Source organism: Mesocricetus auratus, unplaced genomic scaffold (assembly GCF_017639785.1).
Source record: "Mesocricetus auratus isolate SY011 unplaced genomic scaffold, BCM_Maur_2.0 Super-Scaffold_6730, whole genome shotgun sequence".
NCBI classification, from domain to species: domain Eukaryota; kingdom Metazoa; phylum Chordata; class Mammalia; order Rodentia; family Cricetidae; genus Mesocricetus; species Mesocricetus auratus.
In genome coordinates, this window is record NW_024429184.1 from 38856238 (window position 1) to 38877799 (window position 21562).

The 21562-nt window shown below is 40.0% G+C and overlaps 1 protein-coding gene across 1 annotated transcript in view; it reads right to left on the minus strand.

The window, feature by feature from the left end:
- Positions 1 to 8892, minus strand: part of LOC101834951 (cytochrome P450 7B1) — a 165596-nt gene extending 156704 nt beyond the window's left edge. Inside the window, exon 1 of the mRNA XM_013110381.3 lies at positions 8642 to 8892. Within this exon, the coding sequence (XP_012965835.1) occupies positions 8642 to 8763 (122 nt within the window). The 5' untranslated portion in view covers positions 8764 to 8892. The remainder of the gene's footprint in view (positions 1 to 8641) is intronic.
- Positions 8893 to 21562: the final 12670 nt, after the last annotated feature.

Genomic DNA, 21562 nt, shown 5'->3' on the forward strand with positions numbered 1-21562 from the left:
GTAATATATAGAGAGCACATTTATATGCTATATATATATATATATAGTCCATTTATATGCACTGCATATAGACAGAACACAGCTCATACATGTCTTTTTTAATACAATATAATTAAAGCGGTTTTTTTTTACCTATCCGTTTATTTTATTAGTTACAGTTGGTGACAATTAATATGCTATGTGCTACATTTCTGATGATCAAAAGAAAGTTGCTTCTGGAGTGACCCCGTAGCTAAGTCAGTCTTTAGAAGCAGCCACTGCTTAAATATTAATTACAACCATAGAATTTGAACACACCATAATTCAATCAATACAATGAAGGCTCAGGAGATACCATACCAAATCTTCAATGTTTTGTTTAATCCAGTAGTTGAACAGAACATTCAGTATAGCACAATTAAACACAGATGTGTCTGTTTGAGATTTAAAATGGAGAAGTTATGAGAAGCAATGAAAGAAAAAGCACAGATGATCTCGGACCTCTCATTCCTTTCAAATGGGAAAAGACAGATGCAAACAATGATCTGAAATCAAACGTTCTGTACCTTTCTCTCCTTTTCATTGAAATTTCATCATGTACAGTCATTGCACATGGGATCATATTACACAAGGACAAGAACTTTCATATTGTACACTGAGTTTCTGGACTCTTTTTATTAGCTGACACACCCTGCCCCTGCAGTACCCATGTCATTAACCACTCTGAGTCCAGCCACCTGCAGTGAATTTCATCTTTAAGGCCTCTCCTTCTGTGACCAGAAAGAAATGTGTGTCACTCTGAAGACCAAAGAAAAGAGGCGAGTTCCACCTTTGTCTACAGAAGATGCTGGTTCAGAAATACTAACCTTAGTCCATGTCTCTAGAAAAATATAAGGATTTCACATTTGATTCTCTCTCTTACAAAGCAATAGCCACTTTAAATTTGAAAATCTGTTCTGCTTAGAATTGTGGGTGTTAAAGGCATGTATTGTTGCCAATGTGGATATCAGAGCTACAAATACCTTGGTCAAAAGTCATTAGCCTTGTTCGGGTGACTGACGATTTTGTATGTTCTGGAAATATTTTTATCTTTTGGCACAATGCTCTGCACCATATGGCACAACACACTGACAAACAAAAAGGGTAGAAGTAGTCTGAGATATATACACATACATGTAATTATACATGCATATATATATGTCTGTGTGCGTGCTCGCATATGCATACATATGGATATAACTGCATATATGGTGGAAGATGTAGCATGTATGAGTACAAAGATATATAAATAAACCTATGCATTCTCTATACAATCTGGTCCTGTGAATCTTTGCCCGTGTATAAAATATCATTAAAAATATGAAACAAGATTAAAAGTCTACCAATCACCTCAGGGCATTCAGTAGACATCACATTAACTATTATGCTCTGCTACATCAAGAAATATATGAACTGTCTATCACTTTCTCATTTGGTGTTTAATGCTACCTTTCAAGTGAAATAGTAACTAGATCGATATCATGTTCAACCACATGAACAGCCCACTTACAGAGGATGTGTAGAAGAGGAGAGACTAACTATTTTTAATGAATTGTCAGAGGATAAAAATGCCCTTGTCCTTCGGCTCTATGTTCCTTCAATGCACAATTTCATTGGAAACCAGTGGTTGGGAAGCAAATTTCTGCAAGTTTTCAAAAGGCAAAACTGTGATTCTCATCCTGGACACACCTATGTTACAGATTCCAGCATTATAGGCCCTGTTCCCAGTTTCATTTGATTATGGAGCAGCCTGGACACATAGAGAACCCAAATGCTCTGCTGAGCCACATAGCAGATGTGACAAGAAAAGAGAGACCCACTGTGATGATATTTTGTTTATAGTCTAACAAATAAAGCTTGCCTGAAGATCAGAGTTCAAAGCTAGCCACAACAGCTAGCCACAGAGCCCAGGCAGTGGTGACACACACCTTTAGTCCCAGCAGCCACACGAGTTAGCCATAAAGGCCAGGCAGTGGTAGTGCACACACCTTTAATCCCAGCGCTCAGGAGACATAAACAGATGGATCTCTATGAGTTTAAGGCTATCTTGGGCTACAGGAGATTAAATCTGTCAAAAAGAGAAACCAAGCTCACACAAAGATGATCCAAGTACTTGGAATGACATGTCTGTAATCCCAACACTACAGAGAATATCAGGCCAGAGGAGACAGGAGCTCAGGTAGTCTGAGGTCTGGTGGAGACAGATGCAGTCCGGAGATGCAGTCTGAGGACAGGATTGCCCCTTTGATCTGAGCATTGGTAGAGGTAAGAACTCTCCAGTGGCTGGCTGCTTTGTATCTCAGATCTTCAGCTTTAGTCCCAATATCTGTCTCTGGGTTTTATTAGTAAGAACAATTAGAACTCATGCTACAACCGACTTCTCCCAACTTATCCCTCCCATATCTCAGTCACATAGTCTAGGGCAAACAAGAAATGGCAGGCTACCTGTGCCTGCTTTCTCTAACAATATTCTGTTTGTTTGAAAATTTTAAATCCTTATATGCATATGGTAGTTATGTTTCTATTATAAATGCTTTCCAGTTGCATCAGGTCTTGATTTGTTTATTTTAATAAAGGGGAAGTGTCTATGTCATAGACACAATAGTAGTAAAAAGGAGGAGATAATGGCATTAAGGGATGGGCTTAATGCCAACAGTGTCTTTTATATTTTAATTTATTAATAATTTGTGTGAATGTGTGTTTGTGTGTGTGCTGTTATGTGTCACATATGTGGTGTATATTTGTTAGTGCACTTATACATGTGTGTGGAGTTGAGAGTTCATCAGAATCATTGCTTTGTTTTTTGAGACAAGACTGTCACTCAACTTCAGATCCATAGATTTGGCTTGGGTGGCTGGCAAATGAACCTCATAGATCTCCTGTCTCCACCCATTCCTCCCATCGCAACAGTGCTGGAGTTCCAGGCTCATGCTGCTCTGCCTGACATATGTAGGTGCTGGGTCCCTGAACCTAACATGTTAGGTGCTTTACCACCTGAGGTACCTCCCCAGCTGCTCACACACTGTGTTTTAGAACCCACTGCATTAACATTGTAGCTATTAACATGTGAAGCTCTATTCTGGAAGCATTGTTTAAACAAGATGTATTTTATACCTATATAAGACAAGAGTGTTCTTGAAAGAGAGGATTTACTAAAATGAAATAGAATAAGGAATACAAAGAATTTGCCTTAAGTCTGTTAGACAAAAATGGTTTTGCTGCCATCACTCTATTTCAGAAACAGTTATACAATATACCAATTCTAAAAGTGATATCTAGCATACAAAGTAGTTTATTCCTTCACATCCTATCCTCAAAGAACAGCATTGCCAAAATACAATTCAACAACACTTTGCCCTTGATGAATGTAATCAAACAATAATCCACTAGTTTTAGGGCTAAAAACTGTTTAAGTCCTAAGTTACAGTCATTGCAAGCATGGCTTTCACCAAGACAACTTTGATTTTCAATTATAAAACCTGATATCCTTAACTTTTTATGGCATTCATCCTGCCACGTTTACAAATGTACTGAGAGCCAAACATTTATGAGTGATCGGGTATGGTTACTAAACACAGGCCTAACCTTTTCACAGAGAAATTCTATTTTGTTAAGTAAATCATCTACCATTTATATAAGGGAGGTGAATATGAAATAAAAATCATGCACCTAAAACTGAAAATTAACTAGACATTTTTTAAAACTGTAAATTCTCAGGAGCAGGAATTTTGAGTGTTGGCTGCACTCCAGCTACTGTGTTTTTAAATAGGTTTATGATGAAGAATAATCATTAAACCATTATATTTTCTTTTATAAACATTCTCAATTGATAAGAACTTGCTTAAGACACCTTTACATTGTAAATAAGAAATGATATGCATGAGTTTAAGTATCAGTGATTTTGTATATTGTGACATTGAGACATCCTAAAATATTCATACTGAAAGAAAAATAGTTGACAGGAGATCATTTATTCACTCATTCTTCATTTGTACTCAGTGCCCCATGTTCAACTAGGTGCCTAATTTAGTATAACTTGTAAATTTTTTCTTCATTAACTATTTAGGATGAAGTTATAAGAAGAAATGACAATGGATTTAAATTATATTATAGTTATACTTTTGTCTTTTGTTAGAAATTCTATTAATTTTTATATTCAGCAATTACAGAATTAATTAATCCTTTTTTACTTTTCTATAGACAAAAATATCCACTCCACATACTTCTGTGTTTAAAAAAAATCCAAGCCATAATGTGAGGACTTGAGCTATAAAATGCAGGATGTAATTGATGTTCTTTCTCTTATTCAGCAAGGTAGCTTTGCTCAGTTTTGTCCTTTGACTTTCACAGAACAGTAACCTGGAGTAGTTTCAATGGGATTTCACTTTGGATGAAGTATGGAGCCACTCTCCTGCTAGAAGCTGTCGATTCTTTCTCCACAGCCTGCAGCCTGCTCCACACTTATTTTTGGAAAGAAAGTGCATGTAGTCCCTTGGGTTCCTTTAATATTCAGTCATTCCAGCTCTCTCTGCCTCTCTCTCTGTCTTCTGTCTCCGTCTCTCTCTGTGTGTCTCTCTTTCCTCTCTCTCTGTCTCTTTGTCTCTCTCTCTGTCTCTCCTCTGTCTCTGTCTCTCTGTCTCTCGTTCCTCTCTCTCTCTCTCTCTCTCTCTCTCTCTCTCTCTCTCTCTCTCTCTCTCTCTCTCTCTCTCTCTCTCTCTCTTTCTCTCTTAAGGTAGCCTTCTTGGTTGTGAGAAGAAGCTTCCAGCATCACATCTGAGGCCTAATGCATATAGCCTATGTCCCATTTTCAAACACTTGGAAGATGCATTAAGATGCTAGATATATAACAAACACTCAAAATTTACTGTGAATTACTAGATAAGGAAGAAATATATATGGATAATTCATCACTTTTGGTATTCAAAGAAGTCACTGTGATAAATGTCCTTTTGATAACCAAAGTACAACTGTCATTAAAAAGAGAAACAACTTCCTTGTACAGAAAAGTAATATCAGACAGAGAAGTTTTAAAAAAATTTTAAAGTTATATTTTCTTTATTTACTGTGAAGGAAAAAGTGCTGGAACTGTAGTCTGAGTAGAGTTCAGTTTCTGCCTACTTTTAGAGGGCATTTAGGGTTGACTCATCTTTAGTGCATAGGAGTTTCTGTAACACTATACCACAAACCTAGTGGCTTATAAGAAAGAGAAATTTATCTCTCACTGTTCCTGAGGTTGGGAAGTTCAGGGGCAAAGGACTAGCAGATTTAGTATCTAGTGAGGGATTGATTTCTGGTCAGTAGTCAGCCATTTTCTTGCTATGGCTTACCTAGAAGGTTTCATTATATTTTAGTGATGCTATTGAGTGAGTAGAATATAATATTTTACTTCTGGAAGAGTTAAAAAATGCTGTGATTTGCTTTGGACAAGCAGCAATTTTCCAATTCCTTTACACCCTGAGAACTATGGAGAAAATATAAACTTAACTGTTGATGTCTTTCTCTCTCGTATGCAGTTAGGAGTTCTTGTTAACTCTATTGTCCAAAATACATGGTGATTCTAAATATTTCCCACCCTTCCTAGAGTGAAAACCCTAAGTTAAGCCAGTGCTACCCTCTTCCCCCACGGAGTGCTATGTGGTATCTGTGGTTGACGTTCTCACTAATCATCTTCCTGGAAAGGAAAAGAATTCCACCAAAAAAAAAAATCCAAGCTGCCTGAAAGCAGTGGCATGCCCCCTAGTCTACCACTAAAGTGGTAGAAGGATCATTTGATCCCAACAGTTCAGACTAACCTGAGATCCAGTCTCAAAAGGGAACATAGGAGGTAAGGTATAGGGCTGGGGCAGCAGATGAGGAAAAATAGGCAAGAGCAATAAATGGCCTCTGAGTTGCCCTGTTGTCCTGTTCTCCCCTAGTCTTAGCAATTTTCCGGGTAAAACATGCAGCATTCCTATAAAACCCAGTATTGCAAGCATTATAGACAAAGGATAGGAACTGAATATAGCCACTGTGTGCATACCATCTCCTTAAACATTAGTTGGTGAAGAGGGACAACACTGGTGGACATCTTTATCATGTCAGGGTTTTAAAGTCCTTTCTCTAAGTTAGGAGGTATATGCAGAAACTCTTACATATAAAGTAACTATAAGGTAACTGCAGCAGAGATGGAAAGGTGAGAAGTTCTATAAACCTTAAAAGAAAGTGCTGAGGTGTTGACTCAGTGGTAAAGTGCTTAGCTTACACAAGTCCCTGGATAAAATCCAACTCTGGAAAAAATGATAAATAATTAAAAAGAAAATAAGTTATTAAAGAAACTTTCAGGGATAACTGCATCAAAAGAAAATCGGACTTTTAAATTTTTTGTGTGTTTCCTTTATTAAATTTTTTATTTAAATTAGAAACGTGAATGTTTCACATGTCAACCCCAGCTCCCTCTCCCACCCCTCTTCCCTTGTCCCTCCATCAGCCACCCCAGCCCCCAACCCAGTTCCCACATCATTCCCCAGGAAGGGTGAGACCCTCCTTGGGAGGATCTCCAAAGTCTGTCATTTCATCCAGGGCAGGACCTAGGCCCTTCCCCTTGTGTCCAGGCTGAGACAGCATCCCTCTATTTGGAATGGGCTCCCAAAGATCATTCATAAACCATGATAAACACTGATCTACTACTTTTTAAGTGAAGCATTTGTAGAAGTAACTCAGGTTTGACCTTCAGCAGTTCCTATGTGCATGTTCACATGTGTGCACGCACACACACATACACACACACACACACACACACAGAGAGAGGCAAAGGTTCATTTTCTTTCTCTCTCTCTCTCTCTCTCTTTGTTTCTTTCTTATTTGAAAGAAATAAGAAATTTTGTTTCTCTGTGTAGTTTTGGAGTCTCTCCTGGCGCTCACTCTGTAGACGAGGTTGGCCTTGAACTCACAGATATCTGCCTGCTTCTGCCTTTTGAGTGCTGGGATTAAAGGCCTGCACCACCAGTGCCCAGCCAGCTTTATTTTCTTTATCAGACATCAGAGTATCACAGTCAAAATGACTTGTCATATGACAGGGACATAAAAGATATCTTAGTAGTGACATACTGACTTAAGGAGGTTTCACAACTATTACAACTCCACTATCCACAACGGCCCAAAGGTGTGTGTGTGTGTGTGTGTGTGTGTGTGTGTGTGTTACCCTCTATGTTCTCCATCAATGGCAACTAAACCTACTATAGAGTTGGGAAAGGCAAGTTGTAATAGTGTTTTCCTTCTATTTATACATTTATACTAATAGGTATTCATGCATGTGATTATACACAAATTGTTGAGAATATCTTGTTCTAGCCATTGTTTCTCTTTTATGAATGACATCAGACAGGACTTTTCCATGATGATAGAACAAAATTGTCCAGACACAGTAAACAGAAGCCATCAGACATGAGTCTTACTGAACTGGTACATACTCACATCTTTCCATACTCTAGAACGCCTTACATAGCTGCCTTAGAGTCTTCCTGGTGTAAAGGAACTGGTGATTAAAGGCATGCACACTTCAACAAGTAATATTTAGTGAACAGAGAAAAACCTGACCATTCCCAGAAGTCCCTGTGGAAAGTCTGCCTTGCCTTTTTATCTCCCCGTGGTCCTCGAATACCACATTCTTTCTCAGTTACCATCAGTGGTCTAGAATGAACTGATTAGTTTCGTCTCTTCCTGCCCTGCATGGAGACTAGAACAGCCTCGGCAACAGTGAGAAGTTGGAGCCTAGGTTGACTCACATGAACCTGAAGTTAAAAACCCAGTCACCGTGCACTCTGAAGCAGCACAAGTATAGGAGACTACAGAAGAGGGAAGGGAAAGTCCTCTGAAAACTCACACGTGAGAAAAGGAAAATAACATTATCTTGAATATTTTTCAACTGACATTTTGGAAAAGTGAGGTATGATTTTGTCATTGTTCCCCAAACCACGGATAGATATTTAAATAGGAGTACTATTTCCCCAAATTGATCTGCTTGGTTTTCACAAACCTTGACAAAGATAAGGCACTAGTGGCAAAATAAAATAAGTTGATAGCGAATAATTTTATTCATATTTCTGTACTTCCATGCATCAAGCCAGATAGTTAGGCACTTCTGAGTTTCACAGCTGTTACTATTTGTTGTCCTGAGAAAAATAATAGAGTGAAGACATGAATACTATTAACACATTTGCTACTCCCCCAAATCCCATCATAAGTAAGTTCTGTTGTTTCTATTTTTCCAGGTGAGGTATAATCGGGTAAACTGAGGCACGGAGCAGTACCCACATCGCGCACCAGCATTTTCTTAAATCATTTCTCTCTGAACTAGATGAAATACAAGACAATTCTCTCCTTGAAATGCGGAGAATTCTGGGCCACCAAACATGCGCAGGCACTGGCAAAGGCCATGGCAGAATGCTTAACCAAACCTGGAAAGCCACAGCATGCAGGACGCAGCAAGTCCAAGCTGGTCAGAAAGGCTGTAACCCAGTGAGTGCCTGAGGAGCCTTTGTTATGATACCCAGCGGCTCTGGCAAGGGCCAGGAGCCATGCCGAAGGGAAGAGGTCATGCGGCCGCGATTCCGCGCATGCGTGCCCGAGCACCCTTGGCACTTACCTGGTGCGCAGGGTGAGCAGTTGCAGGACCAGGATTAGTAGGGTGGCGGTGAAGAGCAGGCCCGGGAGGGGAAGTAGCCCCGTCCAGGTCCAGCTGGCGCCTGGTGTCTTGGCTCCTTCCATCCCAACACGCTGACTGGCGGCTCTGCAGGAGGCGGTGGCTTCTGCACGGTGCCTTCTCTTCTCCACTCAAGGCTCTGGCCTGCCCGCAGCGCAGAGCAGTATGTGACCGCTGTCCCAGAAGCTGATCTAAAAAGTTAGTGGAGTCCCCTCCCCCACGCCACCCCCTGACCCAAGCGCACCGCCTCGCACCGCCTCCGGCTCCAGTGACAGGAATCCTGCCAAGGAAGAGGGAAAGGATTAGGATTTCCCCCAGATGGAGCCTTGGCGGCTTGGAGGAAGGGAGTTTTGTTTCTGAGTCAGCAGTGAGCCCACAGGAGGGACCTTGCCTGACTCCTCTCCTCTGTGGTGCTGGTCTTCCTAAACCGCTGGCACACACTGCAGGATGTGTTTCCCACCTACCTCATCACCAACATCCTATTGTGCTTCAACTGAGGTTGAGGACATAATATGTGCAAAGGCTCACACCAGATACCCCAAATAGGTCGGGCCATCTTCCAGAAGGAAGGCTGAGGTGCACAGCCCATGTAGAAGCCACAGGTAAAAATAATAATGGCACGAAGGCCAGGAACCGAGGTGTACAGTATGTTGTACAGGCAGAGGAAGCTGACCCTTGGAAAGCAGCTTCTCATGGGGGCTGGGATGATGGGTCAGTAGATACAGGCTTGAGGCTGTCAAACCCTGCCTGAATAGATAAAGTGAGCTGGACTGAGGAGGAGACCTGAGGTTAACTCCATAAGGAGAGCCCACACCAAGCATCCCCCAACTGCCCCCACACACCTTTATTTCTGAGTAATGATTACCCAGGGGATATTTCACAGATTACTCCCAAAACTGGTGATAGAGTTTTAGCTGTATTTCATAGAAAATATCAGGATATTCAAGTGGTCCTGTGGACTCAGTTGATGTGTATGTACCCTGCTAACTAAATCCTATTCCAATCCTCTATTTGCTCCCCTGGGCAAGATACAGTTTACACCCTCACCTGGACCCTGAACAATTATGACTAGCAGCTTCAAAATTGTTTTCCATGCCTCTCAGCTTTTACCTTGTCCCAAACTCTCAAAGTGATAAATACTCCATGTGCAATGAGAAATGTTAATCCCAAAGATGCAAAAAGAAAGATCACCAACCCAAATCATCATGGCCAAGTTAATTAAAGCAAGCTTTTTTATTCGTGTGCAGGGGCTACTTCCCTCTAGGATGGGGTTTGAAAGGTCACTATTGGACATAAGGAAGACAAGAATTTCATAGCTTAGGGTAGGGGGTTTCCAAACAGGGGGTTTGGTGGGCAAAATAGACAGAGCGATAGAAGCAAAATATAACCAAGTGGTCATAATAAGACAGTCGGAACAAGGTCGTCATGCCTGTTTGAAACAGTGGTCATTACAACTCTTTGAAACCACAGGTGATCATATAACCTTTCGAAACAAAGGCATGGTTGCAGCTTCCTGAACAGACATTACAGAGCCACTTGTATTTCAGGTTACAGGTAGAGCATAGTTCAATCCTTTGCGAAGCAGAAACTTAATCGTAAGCAGGAAAGAACCCAGGTTACATTCACTACAAGATGCCTTTCAAACCTAAGATGGAGGCAGGCTAGCTCATCAGAAGCCCTCCACAATTTGTCTCCTTGGCCCAAGTCGCCTTGCTGTAACAGTTCTCTTGAAACTCATGGCTGAGCCATTTTGTCCTCTTCACCCCACCTTCTATAATTAAGAGTTCCTTCTGCATGAAAATAAAGTGTGTTCTTTTCTAAATGTTCACACTATTCCCATCTATCCAGGGAAAGCTCCAATTCCACTCTTGAAGGGTTCTTTGTTGTTGTTTGAGTGTTTCTGTTTCATTCTTTGAGACTATGTCTTATCATGCAATACAAGTTTGCTTGCAATTCCATATGTAGACTAGGCTAGCACCAAACTAGGGGTGATACTCCCAAATCTGCTTTCTGAGGGCTCATAAAATTATCCAAAATTCTTTTTTTGTTGTTAATCTTTTCTCCTTATACACGGTTGCCACTTTCATCCCATTGAATTCATTTTCCATTACATCTGCTATTTTTATGTCTGTTTCTCCTTTTGTAATAGGTAGACACTGTGACAGAAGAAAGAGAATCATTTTTCTCACAACTAAGCATATCAAGGAACAAAATAGACACCAAATATTGCTTTCAATATTATTTGTGGACTATTCACAATTCACACTTTAACTGGAGAATCTATGTTTTTGTTTGTTACATGTGAAAAACCTAGTTTAATTCCAACATGGGCAGATACTGGAAAGTGCTGTGAGAATTTTGTGACTATGGCTGCCTACCAGTTCCCTTCAGAAGTCAGCCATAATTATATCCATTTTGGTTTTCAGCATTACTATCTTGTGTACTTTGGACACTTTGATTGGACCACAATCAATAACCAAATCTAAAGGAGCCATCATGGCTTGGCTTTCAAACCACAGTTCTCTATGATTACAAAGTATGACTTTCTGAGATCTTTCTCTTCTTCCTTTTTCTTCTTCCTTCAGTGACTTTGATTTCCTCATTTCCTCTTAGAATCAAGACCATTACTGGGCAAACTTGTAAAGAAGGAGAAAGAGATGAAGAAAAGATGGGTTACCTGTTTCACATACACTGTTTAGTATACTTCTCAAAGCTCTGATTTAGATACTGTTATTACAGGCTGCATATCTGAAATGGTTGGTCGAGACGAGACATGTTTTGGAGTTTGGACTTTTTCAGAATTTGTAATATTTGTATTGTGTACTAAGCTATCTTGGGGGATTACTTTAATAAGGTTCATGTATGTGTATCCACATATCCTAAGGGTAACTTCTCAAGAAATCACAGTATTTTTTCTTCCTTTTCTTTCTTTTTTATTTCTTCTTCTCCATTTTCTTCTTCCATTTCTTCCGTTTCTCCTCCTCCTCCTCCTCCTCCTCCTCCTCTTTCTCCTCTTCCCTCTCCTCCTCCTCCTCCCCCTCCTCCTGCCCCCCTCCCCCCTTCTTCCTCCTCCTCCTCCTCCTCCTTCTCCTCCTCCTCCTCCTTCTCTTCTTCTTCTTCTTCTTCTTCTTCTTCTTCTTCTTCTTCTTCTTCTTCTTCTTCTTCTTCGATTAATTTCAACACTTGATCCATTAGTTTACCTACATTATGGTTGTGACTTCTAACATGAGGAAAAATGTAGGATTTTCCATTGTGGCATCTATTAGTCTTCAAATTTTTCATTTTCAACTTTTCCATATTGAGGATATCTAATGCAAATTCTCCTCTACACAAAAGAAAATCAAGACCCTGAGAGTTTCAGGACACCCATACTTATTTGGGGTGAGTTTCTGAATGTGAAGTTACCTGTCTATGACCGTTCCATCCTGTCCTCACAACTTTCACAAGTGCTTTACTTGCCTGCATTTGTATGGATTCAGTTTTTAACTTGTGTTATTCATAATTGAGACAGCCTGTAGGATCCTGAGCTGGAAACTGTGAGGTTAGTCTGAATTTTTTATTCTGAAAACAACAACAACAAAAAGGTGTGAAATTACTCTTCTTAACAGGTATATGAAAATCATCCTGCAATGTAAGAGTGGAAATGATGGAGCGTCCCATGTTCCCTTGTTCACAGAATCAGGCACTTTCTGCTGCAGTGGATGGACAAGGGTAGAAACGAGTTCTCCAGATGTGGTCAGTTCAGCTGTGGTGTCAGTGTTCTGATTTACTACTTTTGCTCAAGAAATATAAATTCTGCTGTTTTCTTCTTTCCTGAAGACTCTAATCTCAGCTAAGGTAGTCCAAACGATGTAAAATATGGCTGCTAAGTCTGGATATTACTAAATTGAAGATGTGAGATACTGTAAATGCATAAACCAATCCTGACTAAAAATATCTTAAATTACAGTCCTGCTGTTTCTCCTGGACTTATAGCTTAGGTAATATTAATTATTTCCTTTTGATTTGTTCTCTTTTCTCCTATAAAGCAAGACTTTAGAAACTGAATGCTCAGTTTAGGAGAGCACATATCGAAAATATAGGCAGTAAACTTCATTAAATATAATGTTGGCTGTCTACAGTAGTACACACTATGCCTTGGGAGGCAGAGGCAGGAGGATTTCAAGTTCAAGACAAGCTTGAGATGCAAGCTGAATTCTTATCTCTAAATAAATTAATGTTATAATGAGTAAAAGACAGATGGACAAGCAAGGTAACACAACAATAGAGTATAGTTCAATTTAAGCCTCTTTTTTGAATATAAAGTACAATCTTCGTAAGACCTGAACATATTATTTGAAACAGCTTTTAAAATGGTGGAACAGATGGCTCTGATTATTTCCGAAGGGAGGGAAGTCTTGGAGAGCTTGTGTTTCTTGTTTAATAGTTTGGCATTGGTTGTACACAGTTGAGGTTTGGATACTGCGGTTTATAAACTCACAATCACAGGTTTACAGTTCTTTCTCATGGTCTGACCCATCTCCCCGTGCCAAGTCTTTGAATTCATGCACTTTGTCCTTGGCTTACACTGGATTTCCCAATGCTTCAGGTTCCAATTTGAACCTGGATTTCTGAGAAGTGATAGTATGAGGGTTGGCCTACATGCTTCTCTCCCTTTAGTGCTGCTCCCTGTCCACCTCTGTTCATAAAGGGGACATTTTATGGGTTGCAAACATTTTCTTTGGATTGGGCTGAGCTGTGTCTCTGAAAAGTGTTCAGGTAACTAATGTACAAAGATGCTCTAAAGATTATTAAGTTTATTGGAGAATATCAGAGCCTTGCAAATGATTACACATGTCCTAGTAAACTATGCTGAGTATTAAATAAAATATCGTAAACAACAATCTTTGGCTATAATGATTGATAACAAAGGTGATGGTCATGCCAAGATTACACAGTTGCATAGCCATTCTTTTAGAAGTGTGTGTGTGTTTCTGAGAGTTGAAGATTTTTCTGTGATGTTCCTATTATGAAGCAACCACACTTTAAGGAACTTTGTCAAGCTAATACAACCACTCAGGTGTATGTTATAATTCCACCCTCCTGCAGATTTTCCTAAAGTTATATTTTGGTTAGCATATCTATTGCTGTAATGAAACACCACAACCAAAAGCAACTTGAGACATGGTGGGGGTGAGGTGGGGTGGGTAATTGCACTTAAACTTCCAAGTAATGGCCCATCACTGAGGGAAATAAGGGCAGAACTATAGGAAGGGTACAAGCTTGGAGGCGAGAGGTGATGTAGAAGGCCATGGAATACTGGCTTGGTCCACATGACTTGCTCAGCCTGCTTCCTTATAGCACCCAGCACCAACAGCTCAGGAATGGCACTGCCACAGTAATCTGTTTCCTTCCATATTAATCATCAATCAAGACGAGGCACCACAGGTTTGCCCATAGGCCTGTCTACTGGTGATATTTTTTCAACTGAATTGTCCTCTTCCAAAATGACTTGAGCTTTAGTTAACCTGACATCTCTTATGACAAGTAGCTATCAATAATTTCTTCTGAATAATTATCATATACTATTTTCAAAATATAATAATAGAGGTGCTACTCATATAAGCAACAATTTGAAGCCTTTTAGAGACACAATCATTTTCTCTTTCATAAATGTGAATAGATGCTAAGAAAATAAGGAAGGATGGAATCTTCTCATGTCTGTTCTTAAAGATGCTGCTGCTGATTAATCAGAGCATTAAGGAATGACAGGTGTCAGTCAGTACGTATCTTTCCTACACTTGTCAAGATCTGTATGGCTAGGCTTCATGTGTCTTTTCCTCAATTTGTTCTTCCTATTACTAGCTATTCTCAGCGGTGACAAGTAAAAAGACTTAACTGAGGCTTAGCAGAATTTCCTCTTCCCTCCTTTTAGGTGTTCTCAGACCTGAAAATATTTCCTCCCTTCTATGTTTCTTTGTTTAATTTCTCCTTCTTTGAATCTGAAGCATCTGGAAATAGATACCATGTCTGGCTTCTCAGTAACAGTCTCACAAAACTCAAGATCTCTAGTGCTTAACTGCCCACACGTCTTGAACTACTCATGAAGCCATTGGCCACTTGCAGTACAACTGATCAGTCAGTCCATGCCAGAACTAATATTATATTACTATGGATTTACTTTAGGTAACAAGGACTATATTCCCCAACAGAACAAGAGATTCATTGTGTTAACTGTACTGTGCTAGTCTGGGTAGGAGCTAAGGAAGTAAAGACAGGAAGGGAAATCTGAATGATCAGAGAAAGAAAAAGAGCTGGTAGGCATATCTGAGGCTACACATATCCAATAGCTAAGCAAGGCTGTGAAGGGGCAAACTGGGTAGTTAGGGGAGACCTGTGTATTTGAGGCTAAGTAAAAGGTGGAGGTTTGGGGAAGCTGTGGATCAACTGACCAACAGGTAAGCTAGACATGATGGGCAGATGGAAAACTAGTGTGGTGGCTAGCTTTATGTCTATTTGGTAAAAGTTAAAGTGAGTTAAGAAGAAGAAAATTCAATTGAGATTGCACTCAGTATATTGTCCTGTGGCCAAGACTGTGTCGTATTTTCTTTTAAATTTATTTTTACATTCCAACCACAGTTCTCCCTCCTACCCCTCCACCCCACTACCCCTTACCTCTCCCTCAGCCAAACCCACTCCTCATCATGGGTAAAGGCTCCCATGAGGAGTCAACAAAGTCTGTCACAATAGGTTAGGGCAGGGCCAAGCCTGTCTCCCATGCATTAAGTCTGATCATGGCATCCCACAATAGGGAATGGGCTCCAACAAGTTGACACATTCATCAGGTTTGTAACATGGTCCTACTTCCATGGGCCCCTGAGATTACCCAAGCTTCACAACTGTCTCCCACATATGGAGGGCCTAGTCCAGTCCACTGGAGTCTCCACAGCTGTAGGTCTAGAGTTCATGAGTTTCTAGGAGCTTGGTTCAGCTGTCTCTGTAGATTTCTCCATCATGATCTTCACCTCCCTTGCACGTATGTTCCCTCCACCCTCTCTTCAACTGAAATCCCAGAGCTTGCCGTGGTGTTTGGTTGTGGATCTCTGTATCTGGTTCCATTAATTGATGGATGAAGGCTCTATTATGATAGTTGGGGTATTCACCCATCTGATTATAAGGGTAGGCCAGTTTGGGCATCCTCTCCACTATTGCTAGGAGTCTTAACTGGGGTTCTACTTGCGGATTCTTGGGAATTACCGTAGTACCAGGTTGCTCCCTAAGCCCATAGTGACTCTCTCTATTAAGATATCCCTGATTTGCTCTTCCATGGAATCCCTCTGCCCTCAACCCTCCCATTCCCTTATATTCTCATACTCTCCTCCCTGCCTCTTACCACCTAACCCTGGTCCTCAGTTTACCCAGTAGGTCTGATCTAATTTCCTTCCCAGGGCAATATGGTCCTCTATTTTTTGATTGATGATTAATGTAGTAGGTCCCAGATCACTGTGGGTGGTGCCACCCTGGGGTGGCAGTTCTGGATTATGTTATAAGGAAGCAGGCTGAGAAAGCCATAAGGAGCAAGCCGGTAACCAGCCCTCCTCTGTGGCCTCAGCTCCAATTCCTGCTTCCAAGTTCCTGCTTTGTGTTCCTGTCCTGAGTTTTCTAAATGATGAATGCAAACTATATAAACCCTTTCTCCCCAACGATGTTTGACATTGTATTTTATCACAGCAATAGAAAGCTTGACCTAATCAATGAGCAAGTCAAGACACTGAGGGGAGTTTGTATGATTAGAGCCAGACAATTTTCGACTTCCATCACTGATTTATTTAATTGAGCCTGCATTCATCTAGCTATAAATATAGTTGAAACACCCATCTTTAGGAATTATTTGCATATCTCTTATTTTCTCCAAAAGATCAACATTCTTAACTATTTCTAAGTTGACAATAAAATTTCACCATATAATAGATTCAAAAGATGTGTTAACTTACATATTTTAGTTATTAACAGTTTATAATAAAATCATATTATCATTATTTTTCATGAATCCATTCAATGTTCTCCAAACACAATGAAAATATCCCACACACCATCATTAATTTTAAAAGTACAGGAGTAAGCTCTTAGCAACCACAAAATTTACATTGTTTCATTTTTTCCTTGAAATTGGGTTTCCATTCCATTTCTCCCACAAAATTTTATCCTAACATAATATAGTTTTATGCTTGGAGGGTTTTATTGATAACATTTTATATCTTTCTGTAATAAAATTTTGTATATAAATTGAAATTAATTTTTATATTCTCTGTTACCATATGACCTATTACCATTTTATCTGGTTAGAGGTACCTTTATAATTATAATCAATATATAATTGAACAAAGAAATGTAAATGTATTATAAAGATTGATAAGCAAACCTCAGGAGTTAAGAACAGTTTGCAGTGAATATTTTAATATGTTTATACAAATGCCTGTGTACTTGTATATATCATCCTTCTCTGATAATGAAGAAATGGATTCCTTCATCAGTATATTTTTTTGATCAGTTACAGCTCTATGTAGCTGACTTCCTATCTTCAGCACCTCCATAGGCCCGATATCCCAACCTGCTTCCCAGTGAATTCTCACACTTTGAACAGGGCAAATATGCCAGTGCCTTCTCACATTGTTTATGTACACTTCTGCTCTTGCTATTGGGGTTGTTAGGGTAGTTTACTCTCTCTTGCCTACAAAGTCCTGGACCAAATTATGAAAAAGGAAATGAGGGAGGATATAAGGGAGATGAAATATGTTTAAATGCTTTTTATTAAAGCAAACGAGTAAGTTACACTGATAAGATAGAAAGACATACCTTAGAAAATACAGGAGTTTTTTAAAATTTCTTTTTTATTATTTTGCTTCTTAAGTCCAATGTTTCATCTTTGCTGTATTAATGAAATGATCTCTCTTACTTATATTAAAATATAAATTACTTATCTCTAATTGTCTGACAAATTCTATACATGGATAAATTGATCACATCCATTTCAAAATCCCTCTTCCTGTTCCCTCAGACATCTCCCCAACATATACTTCTCTGTCATGTCCTCTCATTATGTTAAGTCCATTGAGTCCAGTTGGAATACAGTTGCTACTTCCTGCTGGCATGTTGGTAAATCTTGTAGGCTTGATTTTGTGCACTTGCTGTGAGGTGTTAACAGCCATGTTCTATTAAGAAGACAGGAGAGCACTCTTCCCCATCCTCTGGCTCTCACAGCCTTTCTGCCTCTTTTCCCATCACATTTCATATGCCCTGAGTTGTGGGCTCATATAATGTCTCACTTAAGGCTAAGCACTCATTAGCCATTTTATTCTCAGTACTCTGACCAGTTATCAGTCTCTGCATTAACTGTTGCTCACTGCAGAAGATGATTGTTTGGTCAAATAAGAGAACAACAGAAATCTGTAAATATGAACACAAATATTTAGAAGCATATGCATGTATAAAATAGCAGTAGTAGTTTTCTCACTAGGGCCTATAATCTCCCAAACAATGAACACTTGACAAGATTTATGCTATTTCTTGTGAATTCCCTCATGTGGATCAGTCTTCAGATCCAATTGAAAAAAGAAAGGTAAATTTGTAAACTAAATGAAAGATGAACTTTTAGCATTTTTGGTATACTTACCCATATAGTTGCATCACCATGCCCATCAGATAACCCATCCACTAATGCTTTCTGCATTTGGGTCTTTGCTCCAAATTACTCTGAAAGTAAATGCAGTTAGTTAAGCAGTGTGGTATTGTGAATGCTGCCTTTACAGGTATCTCTTCTATATGCCTAAGTCATAATGTTTGTATATGAAGCAAAAGACTTTTTTTTCTACCATAAGAAGGAGGGGAGTTCATTGATGGTGGCAATATGCCTGACAGGTTCCTACTACACATTGACATCTGAATCTGATTCATCTTGTTATGACCATGTGACTTTGCTTCTTTTAGTTTGAGTTTCTGGACCTTACAGGGCTGTTTTGTATCATTCCTTCTTCCCTCCCCTGCCCTTTTGTTTGTCTCTCGTAGAAAACTACTTATATTGTCCAGCTTTTCTTGAAAATTCTCTGTAATACATAACCACCTTCATGTAAAATTTATTGAAAAGTCAATGATGTTATAGTTTATGATTATAATTAATGACTACAATTTTCAGAATTATTTTTAAAACTGTTTTTCATATCAACATCTAAATGCCAGTCATACACTGTCTGGTATACTTCTAAATGATACTCTTACTGTGATATTGTTACAGCTCTTGTAATTTGTAGCATCCGCCATTTTGTCTTAAAAGTGTCTCAGTTGAGCCTGGCCGTGGTGGCATACACCTTTAATCCCAGCACTCGGGAGGCAGAGGCAGGCAGATCTCTGTGAGTTCGAGGCCGGGCTGGACCGATAGCCTCCAAAACAATGCAGAGAAACCCTGTCTTGCAAAAACAAAAAAAAAAGTGTCTCAGTTGAATGAAATGGTCCTGAGTAGCTGTGGATGTTTAAAAGAGAAAGAGTGGTCTAGGGAGTTGGTAAAAACCACCACATAGTTACTAGCTTTATTTTACTATTTCCTGTGGGTATGCGATGTTATAAACATCAGTGTCCTTCATTAGAGGCTTACTTTCAAGGTCTTATCTATGGATTTTGGTGGGGCAGGGCAAGGGTTCCTCTCTGACTGTTCCAGTCATTCTGAGAATGCAGAAATTGACACTTTAAATGGAAACTGTGTGCTCATTTTTTTTACTTCCTGTGTTTATCAGTCATTGATCTAGTATCAAATTCCTTAGTTCAACTCTCAGTTTTGAAACCATGTTTTGCTTTTTCCGTTCTTGGCATTGTATGAATCATGGTATGATCAATAAATGTTCTGAGGGATTGTCAAGATTACCTCGGGTTGACGCCTTACACACTGCACCAGTTTGTCCTGCTTGGCAGCCACAAGAGCAGCTGCCCAGGCCTCCTTCCAGTCGCTCCAGAACATGCCTGGCCCTCAGTGTCAGCCTACCCCATGAGGAGTTGTATCAGAGTGCACCTGTCTCTGTTGTAGTTCAGAGGCTCTGCTTTTAAGAAGATCTTTGGGTTCTGAATTCTCACTTTTCTTTTTTAGACCACTCAAAAACCACTCAAAATGTAGTGAGAACTCCATCACTCTGTCTCAATGGGCTGTGATATAACATGCAAAACCTTTTTAGAAAATAACATCTCACAGTGCCACATCATAAACTTCTTGATTTACTCTGCATTCCTCTCCACTCCAGAACTACTGGAATATTTTCCTGGGAAGCCAACTTCTTTCCCTGTCTTAGTCCTTCTGTGTAGCTATAACAGAGTAACAAAGATTGCTTACTTCAGAAAGAATAAAAAGAAATGTATCTTTTGTGATTCTGGAGGTTGGGAAACCCCAAAGAAAGTTAGCAGAAGCCACGATATCTGGGGAGAGGCCAACCTGAAACCTCTAGATGACACACTGAATGTTATATTCTTCAGAGTGGAGAAAACTGTACCACACATGACAAAAGATGGAAGCCCCCTTTAAATGTCACTAGCTGATGTTAGTGTTCAGGCATCTGTACTGGCTTGTCCTTGGGGTTCTGATAGGATAGGCCCTCAGGTGCAGCCACTAAGAGCACCACCTGTGCATGTTCACTATGTTCCCCTTTGAAAGGGCTCTGCCCACCTCCCGTCTCTCTCTCTCTCTCTCTCTCTCTCTCTCTCTCTCTCTCTCTCTCTCTCTCTCTCTCTCTCTCTCTTCCTTTCTCTCCACTCCCTACCCCTCTTTCCTCTCTCCTCTCTCCTGCTGCTCCCGTCTCCCCTTTTTATGATCCTTTTCACTAATTAAAAAATCCTCTGCTTGATCCCTGTCTCATGGTGTCTTTCTCTTACATGCTGCTTTTCTTAAATTATAACAGCTGGCCCCTGAGAGTAGATCTCTCATGAATGAACTACCTCCTAAATGTTTTAACTTTTAGCTCTGCTATAATGGCAGTTAAATCTCTATGTAAGTTTTAGTAGAGATACACATACAAATGCTCCATCTCTTGTTGTTTGAAAAGGAATTAGAGAAGTGGGCATTAGGCAGCATAACTTCACTACTGTGTCATGAAGAAAGGAGGTTTGAAAGTAATTCTGGCTTGAGAGGACACACCCCAGAGAATGCTTAGCCACTGAAGAAAAGTGTTAGAACATAAAACTTTTGAGTGTTTGTGAGAAAACTACAAGAAAGAAAGAAATGGGTCTTGTGGCCCCAGTTTCTTCAAAACACAAAATTGTTCTTAAATTATGCTTCCATGACTTTCTCCAGAGGGTGAGTTTAGTTCAGATTATTCATTACAACTGCTTAGACTTATTGGTTTTCTGTCTCTATGCAAAAACTTGTTTTTGCCCCATGAGGCTTGTCCTTGTGATTGGACACTTTACTCAGGTGACCCTCAGAGTCTGAAGCTCAAAAATGAAGTTGGCTATTGTATAAGACTTTAGCTTGCCTCAATTATTGGCTCTATTCTCCCAGGTCACACTGCCTCTAGAACACTAAACAAATACAAGTTAAAAATTGAAGCATGGAGAGGTCAGACGCCTGAGCTACCTGCCAATGAGGCTATGTCAGAGGGCAGAGGCCAGGGCTACCAGCCCAGGAGTGCTGTGTCAGAGGTCTGGAGACCGAAGGTAACCTTATAATAATGACAGCAGTGGCTTCCAGAAGCTATTCCAAGAAGCTCCTCTGGAAAAGAGCACCTGTATCCCAGCCAGCATCCACCACCATCTCTCCATAGGAGCTATCCCACCTCTGCAGTGACCAGTGGGACCTCAGTCCTATCTATACCTAGAGGAGTGATCACAGAAACTGTGGCCCCACCTCAT